Source organism: Acanthopagrus latus, chromosome 5, assembly GCF_904848185.1.
Source record: "Acanthopagrus latus isolate v.2019 chromosome 5, fAcaLat1.1, whole genome shotgun sequence".
NCBI classification, from domain to species: Eukaryota; Metazoa; Chordata; class Actinopteri; order Spariformes; family Sparidae; genus Acanthopagrus; species Acanthopagrus latus.
Window position 1 is genome coordinate 8282016 of NC_051043.1, and position 9968 is coordinate 8291983.

The 9968-nt window shown below is 43.5% G+C and overlaps 1 protein-coding gene across 1 annotated transcript; it reads right to left on the bottom strand.

Annotated features, from left to right (window-relative positions):
• Nucleotides 1-48: 48 nt before the first annotated feature.
• On the bottom strand, nt 49-9702 carry fam219ab (family with sequence similarity 219 member Ab). The gene is made up of 6 exons (XM_037098482.1): nt 9398-9702; nt 7708-7807; nt 5086-5191; nt 3743-3823; nt 3602-3656; nt 49-1726 (listed from the first exon to the last, which is right to left on the bottom strand). Exons 1-6 carry the CDS (start codon nt 9473-9475, stop codon nt 1568-1570), a joined length of 579 nt encoding a protein of 192 aa, XP_036954377.1. The 5' UTR covers nt 9476-9702; the 3' UTR covers nt 49-1567.
• Between the last annotated feature and the right edge of the window lie 266 nt (nt 9703-9968).

Consider the following 9968-nt stretch of genomic DNA (forward strand, 5'->3'; position numbering starts at 1 on the left):
CTGTAATCTCACAAAGATGTAACGGGAACACAGCGAGGACAGGAAGTGCTCTATTAGATTTGTGTTTATTCATTGTTTTTCATACACTGCACATAACAATAACATTGTTAAATACTGTAATGGAAGTGTTTACCTTACAAGAAAGTCATTTAAAAAAAAAAAAAACAATCATCACCCGTGTCTAAATGTAGAAAAGAAAAAGCATAACTTCATAAACAGCAAATGCTAAAATAAAGTAAATGATCAAGATGGCGATAAATACACTTCTCTGTACTTAAGGCATACTCTCATTGCAAATAATCAACTGATTTAAGGGGGACAGAGAGTCGTAAATGAAGTCGATGATCCTTGATGTCGCAATTACAAACCAATTTCCAACTATTAGTCAAAAGAGACAAATACATCTCATCTCTTTATGTTGGCACAGTATGCATGCATGCGTGTGTGTGTGCATGATCAGTGGAAATGGGAATGAAGGGGTGACACTGAGAAAAGATGTAGTGGGGGGGGTAACGCAACAGTGTGTGCTGAGCAATGGATCTCCAGGCCCCCCACCTTCCCTTTGGCCTTGTTAATATGTGAATCACGTGAGCATCATGTGCCATATAGTCTTCCCTTTTTTTGACACAGTTCGTTTCAGATAAGACACTGTCACCGCTATGCAGGAAAGAGCACAAAGACACGGGCCCAAAAAAAATGTGCAAATTCAAAAAAACAACACGAGTCAAGCTCGTGCCACGGCAGCAGCGTGTGGTTGCACAGCAGAGATGGGGCAAAGTCGAATGTGCAACGAGCTGCTTACTTCTTAATTTTCCAGTTTCAGTCCAGTGTTCTTTCTTCATGCAGTTTGTTCGTCAGCCATACATGTTCATACATTCCTCCACTAAGTGTTGAAGGGGGGCGTGGATGAGTGCAATACCTGGCCTGTGCTACATAACAAACCTGTACAGTGTGATGAATACAGTACCAAATATCCTCTATTTGGGGTTCCGAGACTGCAGTCCATGCTTTTAAAATATCTCCCGTTGACGCGTACAATCATACATATCCCTTGGGTAGCAAGCATTTAAATAAAAAATGTTTAAAAAAAAAAAAAACTAGAAAAATGCAACCCAGAATTCAGGTAAGCAGAACAGTTGAGTCAGCAGTTATGATGATGTTTCTTATTCTCTGGGGGGGAGATGGAAATGACTTTACAGCATCAGTTAGCCTTTTGTTTTCTGTCAACTAGTATCAGTGTTATGTTACATCACCAGGAGAAAGGCTCTCTGACACAAGCGCACGTCCTACCATAGGAGGAAACCACCACTTTAACTCTCATATTAAATACATATTTGATATTTTCACGTGTCTTCCTTCCCCCTCGATTAGAAACCCAAACGTTTTACATGTTAATTGGATTATTCCTCATTGTCATCATCATCGTAGCACTTAACTGTCATTACAATACTCTACCAATGCTTTCACTCTCGCCGCTATGACAGCGAAGTGAACTCACAGCAGATGGAGATCGGGGGTTATAGTGTGTGGAAAAGGGGGAAGGGGGGAGGAGGTCAGGGGGGTGGGGTTACTGTATTTGACAGGTGGTGGAGGAGGTTGCCTGGCAGCACATGCAGGTAGGGTTGACGGATTTGGGCGGGATCAGATCCAGGTCCTCGTCGTCGGGGATTTCATCTAGGCGGTATCCATCTTTCAGTAGCTGGATGTTCAGATCCTGATTGATTTGCTGGAGGAGGAGGACAGAGAGAGGAGAATGATGAGTCGGAGCTGCGTTTCCCTACGACAGGGCCGTGAACAAGGACCAGGCTACAGAGCACTGGCTACCCGATGAGGCCGTTACACAACAGGGACGCTCTTTTCAACATATTGATGATATGTTCTTATATTTTAATGTATATTTGCAGGCAAGCACTATTTTTATCTTTTTGTTGGGGCTCTGAAGAACTTCTAACTTGTGTTTAAAGCCGGTCGTTAGTTCATGTTGAGTGGAGAGAGGCACTGAGCAGAGGAGCTGTAGTTTGGACTGTCGAAGAAATTCCCAAACAAGACAGGTCCAGACGATTTTATGCTTTAAGCTTTGGGCTAGTTTCAGTTTCGTTCAGGTTTGCTTATTTTCAAATTATTTTCTTTGGCATTGCTCTCTGCATGTGTTGCAAGTAAGGCCCAGGCTAGATACAAAATACCCAATGGGAAGAGCTAATGAGTGTAGCTAATGTGGGAACTAGCCTGATGGGCTCGCAGTCAGTGATGGATGAAATCAAAAATAAAACTGCAGGCCTTGGTTAAAATTCTTGTTTCAAATTTTATAGTGGGTTATTACTAAGACTACCTAGCTAATTGAGCTAAAAACCAAAAAAAAGTGACACAATTTGAGAGTGATTTAATAAATAATTAGAAATTTTTGGCAGAGAGTGGGATGAGAAGGTCGTCTCGATTCCTCCCTCATGTCTACCATAAATATGAATCCACAGAGAGCAGCTGGTTGGCTTAGTACATTGACTGGAAACAGCTAGCCTGGCTCCGTCCAAAGATAACAAAATGTGCTAATCAGCACCTCTTAATCACACTAATTAACATGTTGCATCTTGGTTGCTTAATCTGTACAGAAAAAAAGAAGACAATTCTCTGGTCTTTTTTGTTTCTCACACAAACGCAGCTTCCCTCTGACGTTATCAGATTTAGCCAAGTCTTCTTGAGCTCATGACTCAGACCGGGTAAAGCTTTACGGTGGTAACCACGGCAAAGTGAGTTGAGGCACTTTCACAGATGGCCACGAGGATCATCGCTTGGAGCTCTGTCACAAACACGACGACTACTGTCCTGGCGTGATTTGTTTTTGGCAAAACAATGCCTTTTGTTTGCATGTAAAACAGAAGCAATGTCTTCAAGACTTCATTCAAAATCCCAGCATTTAGCTGCCTCACCTACAGTGGATTAACTGTATCCACGGTGCTTCATACACAACAACAAAAATCAATGACTTTGTTAATCCTACTCTCGTTACGCTGTGTGCTTTGCCCTTGCCGCTGTTATCGTGTGCTGAAAAGGAGGGAGGAGACGATGGCTAAACTGTGGTTAAAACATTTAGTTTATGTGACAACACTGTGGCATACACCCGCAGTATATCCACAAGCCGGGCCTTGTCAAGCATAAAATGGATGTAGCGGGTGGGAGCGAGGATTCCCCTGGGGAATAAATCCAATGATGTGTCTGTGATTCGCACTTATATATTGGCAGCAGCATTGAAAACAGGATTTTCAGGAGCAGAGATGACATTTCATTTGTTTCCCCGCTTTGTGTCTCACATATACACACACACACACACATATACACACACACACGCACACATACACACACACACACACACACACACACACACACCCATCTGTGTGCGGGTGCGTCTGCAATGTAATCATGCACTTGTAGCACACACGCTTTGAGAATTAACATGGATGAGCGGGATGGATATAAATGGGTTCGCTTCGAGACTGGCTTATAAAATCTGACTGTTGACAATAAAAGAAAATGGAGGAAAGAAGGGGAGGGAGGGAGGGAGGGAGGGAGGGGGTGGATAAGATGAAGAAGGTGTGACTTGTCTCACCTCAGCAGAGGAGTATCCCGACGACGAGTATCTAGACATGTCAAAATCATCATCACTGAAAGAAACAGAGGCACAGAGTTAGCTTTTTATTTCTCTGCGCTCTGGATGTTCATGTAGCTCGAGGTGTGTGTTTGTGTTCACCTGTCTGTGTCTAGGGCCACCAAGGGCTTCTCGTCCGGGCTCTGGTCTAAAGAGGAATAGCCTTTATTGGGCACTACCAACCTGTTGGTGGGGTGGGGGGTGGGGTGGGGGGGGAGACAGAGAGAGAAAGAGGACAGAGGAGAAGGAAAAAAAAAAGGGTGTAACAGAGCAAGATGGGGAAGAGGCGGAGGAGGGAAAAACAGGAAGAGATGAGTAAGAACAGGACCGGCGGAGACGCTGACAGAAAAAAGGAAGGCAGCCTTGAGGCAGCCTCGCAGCTGAACTACAGTAAAAAAAAGCAGCATGAAAGAGGTCTAATTTCTAACTCTGACATCTAACAACTGCCAAAATCAATAAAACTATTCTCCTGCCAGCCTCACTGACAGACAGAGATAATGACAAGAGAATATAATCCGTTTTGTCGAGCTCTGAAAACATGTTTCTGATCCAGCACATAACAACAGCAGACGGCTCACTGTGAGGGAGGCCACACGGGAGAGGAGAAGTGGACTTTTTAATGGTGATTCTGTGTGTGAAACAGTTGCTGGAATTGTCAGTTTACATCATTACATATTCTAAAGTGTTTCTACAACTTCCCTTTGATCTTTTTAAAAAAGTAATTCAAGTTGTCATATTTCACCTCACATTGTCAAAGAATAAACGTGATCTCTGAAAATTTAGAACCATCTTTGTATCATTACAATGTTGCTAGTACACACTACTGAACAGCGCTGAACTTTTCTCCCTTTTGCCTGCATTCAGAGCCGCCAACTCATCATCTGAACTATTTCAAGGCTGTTGTATCAGCTGCAGTCATTTCGTTTGCACTCATATCCCGACCCAAAGAGTGTAGATAGGTCCAGAGACACAGCCGGCCCTCAGTCTATCTCTCAGATCAAGGAGACGTCAACCCAAACTCCGATCAAACTTTCAAAACTATGCAGTGCTGATAAACTTTAAACCAAGACTTTTTTTTTTTTTTTTTAGCAAACTGTTCAGCTGCAATACAGAAAGACTGTGCGCTGGAAGTGGCCGCCATGTTGTCCCTGTATTGTGAAATAAAGAGGCTGAAAAAAGCTTTGATCAAACTGTTGAACAAGGCAGGGCTGATCAAATATGAACCACAACCTTTGTCCATTGTCTGTTTCTCTCCTCAAATGTTTTCATTAACACTTCTTAGTGCGCTGTTCAGCTGTAATACCATACCATACCATATCTCAACAGCTGGCTGCCATATTGTTTCCTATTTCAAAAACCAAAACCAAGAACTGCCCAAATATCTGAATTGCTGTCGCCAATCAGAACGACACCAGCGAATGAAAACAAAAACGTTCACTTCTTACCGTGTTCTGGCCATGACGTTGTTCTTCTTAGGCTGCTGGTTGACGGGACTTCCTACAGTGTTGCTGTTCTTCAGTGAGCCCTTCCTGGCCAGCTCTCTCTGTTTCTCTGCACAAGAAACACACACACACACACACACACACACACACACACACACACACACACACACACACACACACACACACACACACACACACACACACACACACACACACACACCAGGTTAGCACCAAATGACATGCAAACTGCATGAGAAAGTGGTGGATTAATGTTGAACTAATGTCAGCGTCGTCTGCTTGCAAGTCTGTCATTTGCTTGTCATGAAATTCCTGAATAAACTGGGGAACTTTTGTAATGTGCTGATGTAAAGCACAGCAATGCCAGATAGCATCAGATTAACGTCGTCAGATTCGCAGATCTAACAAGAACATATCAGCATCATTTAAACACGTGCTCATCAGGAAGAAATAATAAGATCGTAAAAGCATTCGACAACATGTTGAGAAAGAAAAGACTCCTCCGGTGAGATTCCCCTGGCCTGTCTTCAAAACCTGACCCCAAAACACACAGATAAACTAATGCTATTAGTCCGGAGGTTAACTAGAATGTGACACCAGAAAAATGGCATTACTTGTTTAATGCAGGAGAGAGTTTTAAGAGGCCATCCGCTGTAGAGTATTTTCTGTCCCAAGGTCACAGAGACACAGTGACTAGTTTTACAAGCACACATTATTACAATATGAGGAGGTTGTATTTTATACACAGGAAATGTTATGACAGTGTCTACATGCTGTAAAAAAGATTCCAGCGAGGTGAGATTAAACAGAATAACATGAAGCACCGCTGAAGCTATCGATGTGCTCTCTCTTTCACCATGGATGTAGACTGAGATGAACATCTGCACTGGCCGACTCAGCTGGAGCTGGATTTCAGAAAGGACCAAGTCAGATGTATTCTGGACTTGATATCAACTTTGAGGCCCATATTGGAAAATGGGATCAAGACTCTTCCACCTGAGAAATGCTGCCAAAGGGTGGTAAAACACGATGCAGAGAAGTTGATTCATTCAACTCCATCTAGTCCAGAACTCTGCTGCCAGACTTTTAACAGAAACTAGGACATGAGAGCAAATGGCTTCTGTTTTAGCTCCCCTCCACTGACTCCTTGGCTCTTTTAGAACTGATTTTAGTTTCCTTTTAACTCACATACAGAGCTCTTAATGACATAACACCTCCCTACATTTTTGGACCTTTTAACTCCCAATCAAGCAGCTCTTTGGTGCTCTGATCCTAAAGTGGCCAACAAAATAAGAGAGAAAGCAGCTTTTAGCTGAGACCATGAAACTTCTTTCCCAGTTACTTCAGATATGAGAGCACTGCTCACTTCTTTTGCGCATCTGCCTTTTTATCACCTCTGCCAGGTAGGTAATGTTTATCTCCCATGAACCGTTTGTTGGTTTGTCAGCAGGATTATAAAAAAAACTGCCAAAGACATTGTCACAAAACTTTGATGTAGGATGGGTGCATATCCGTATAAAATGATGGATCTGGGAATTGATTGACATTCCGTACATTTCTCAGGGAATGAGAATTGATAGGAAAAACACACATATATGATGGCTGGTATCTATGAGTGAGGACAACTGGATGCAGTTTTATTTGATACTGAATTAGGCCTGATTGAATTACAAGGGACTCTAGTGAGTGGCATTCTTGTTTGATTTCAATGATTTTTGAGAACATTTGATGATATTGTATTTCTATTGCCTTCAGTTTTTAACACCACGCTGTAAAGCACTACACTGCATTGTATGTATGAACGGTGCTATGAAAACAAAGTTATTGTCATTTTTTAAAATCATTTTTCATGTATGTCTGTGGCTAAGTAGTTTTCTGAGTTTGAATACTCTTGGTGCTTTAAAGGTTTTGGCTGAGAAAGTATTGCAGTAGGAGTAAAAGAAAAATAAAGAGGCGCTGCTGCTCACCACTGGATTCTGTCCAAGGTGCTGAAATGAGACTTTAAGGACTGTGGCTTCTCACAAACACACAAGGGAGTTACATTCCCAAACACAGAACAGGCTAATATCTTTTGCCCTGGATATCCATGAGCCAAATGATGCATAGCATTTATAAGAGCTGAAACGATCAGTCTATTGAGAAGTAACGGACAACAACTCTGATAACTGATTATTTGTTTAAGTTACTTGTTTTTACAGTTTTATATGGTGTAACTTGAATACTTTTTGAGATATGTAACCACACAGAAAACAGGCATCGTCCTGGTAACACCCTACTTTGGGAACTTGGCATATAAGACCCACTCATTAGCAGATTAATCCAGACAAATGACCCATAACTCATCTGGCTGCAGCCCTGAAATGGACGATAATGGTACATTTTACTGAGAGTTTAGCAGCATAACAAGGACGTTTAAACCACAGCCGTCTTGATTTGCCTTGTCACAGAAAGATTCTCTGAAAACTGATCCCCCACTGTTCAAATGCCAACCCACCAGGACACAGCCACTGTCTCGGCACAGATCCCCCTGCCTTATGTAGAGATTTTGCAGGTTACTCTCCACAGGCGGACACTTGGCCTGACACACACTGCAGCTCCTCTACTCACCTATTTTCATCTGCAGGGGTGAGGGCTTGTAGTTGATAGTGACCGGCTCCCCCTCTCTGGGGTCTGAGTCCGCCTCTGAGGCTGTGGACGAGGCCGGATCCTGGAGACAAACAACAAGGCAGACGGCAGAAGGATGAGCAGAAATGTGCATTACGGAGGCATTGATGAATAATTAATGCGCTTTTGTAATGCACAATCGGCCCTACTATGCCCAGACTATGAGAATAAAGCAATTCATGAATAGATAAAACATGCGAGGAGGAATCCGTCTCTATCTAGTGAGCACCTGTGTATATTTATGGATAACAGAAACAGACTGAAACTGTAAAACAGAGCAGATACAACTCTCTCTCAGTGAACACATTTCAGGTATCAGGAAAGAGCCACCTTTAAAGGTGCACTACGTAGTTTCGGGCATCCTCTTTTGTTGATTTTTTATGTCTAAACAAACAAAATAAACAAACTGTCTCTGTTTTCATTACTGAATAAACAAACTGAACTTGAAGGACAACACAGCTTCATACTGTTTCACCTCGTTTATATGTGGCGGACCCTGCCACCCTTCTAGCTTCAAACAGTGTTCTGGGGACTTCACTTTCCTCTGAGAACAGCTCGTTTATTCAGTTAGGGAAAACATACATATGTATGAGTTTGCGTTATTACCTCATTAAGATTGCACATAGCAGAATTATGACTTTAAATTTCTTCACTGAGATTACACAGCAACCTGTTAAACTCAAACTCAGGCCATATATTAAAAAATGTCTCTTTGCAAACCAGACTACAGGTATGTCATATTAAAACAGAACAATATCCAACATTTGAGACAATGTTTAATCTACAATACATGTATATTGCCTGGCAATGCAAAACACTGTACTTAAAATTACACTTGTCTTCTTTAGGTTGCTCTGGGACACTTTGGAGGACTTCTTGAAGTCCCTGGATCCCACTTAAGGAAGCCTTCAATCCTCATATCCACAGGGCAAGGTTGGGGAGAATAATGATCTTATCAATCAGTGGGAACAGTACGACCGGGGATGAATGGACACCAGGTCAGACTGCTCTGGGTCTAGTCTGGCTCTCTAGCGGCCCCGGCCGTGGGCAGCAGAGGCCGCCTGCAGGCTGCAGTAACCCAGGGCCCCACTACAGGCCACGGAGCGCACAGACACCCCACGTCCACTGATTCTCCTCTTCAAATCAAGAAGATAGTGGCCTGACGGGAAAACACGAGCACTGAACATCAGCCTTTCAAGGCCGCTCACTCATTACGTCACGGCGACACCATCGGCGTCGACGCCGGAGCAACTTGCTGCATGGATGCTGAGGATGTGGCGACGCGCTGGGATGGGATGCTTGTTTTTCACCAGACATGACGGATGCTGCTCACTACGCAGCAGACCGGACGCTGCTCGCATTACACGACAAGAAACGTCAGACTATGAGCAGATCAGTCATCATCTCACGTTACTCTGCCTTTAATAACATTTCACTGTGGTGAGAAAAAAAAAACTTGCTCTGTTGGCAGATCAGCCCATATTAACGCATGGCAGGTGATGGATGTGTCGGGATCCCAGAGCAGAGCGTTATGAATGGCAGGCCTCGTACACTGATAATCCCGGATTAATGAAGACGTGTTGGACCGGAAAACACGACCAAAACACTGATGATGATCTCGTATCTGACTCACCAGCGGCTGCATCTCAGCCTGCATCTCCGCCTCCTGCACGGCGCTCGGCACTTGAAATCTGTCTATTTCTTCCATCATTTTGGCGACGCGCCTCGTTCCTCCCTGCTCCCGGAAACAAACTGCTGCCAGACGCTCGTTCCGACGATTTACCGCCGAGATTGTGTGTGTGTGATCTCAGACTCGTAACAATCTCCGTGGTTCTCCGGTGGCGAGCCTCATCCCAGCAGGCAGTATGTCGACGGTGGTGTGACCAGTTGGGTGACGGTGACTCCACCACCCACTTCCGGGTAGGGTATCCCAAGCTATGGTCCGGGTACCCAGAAGGGGCCCTCTAAAGAGGAACAGAGTGGTCCTCAGCAGAGTGGGTAATTTGGATTGAAGGCACGATGACGTGAGTGAGTCCCATAGGAGTCCAAAAACGATCCCCAAGAGAAATTCTATTTGGATTTTAGAATTTTTAGTTGGAATTACAATGAGAAAAGATGAGTCTTGTTGGTAATTCTGGTAAAAGATTAATAAAAGTCCCCTCAGATGTTAAAAAATATTTCTATGATCAAGTAGAAGAAAAAAC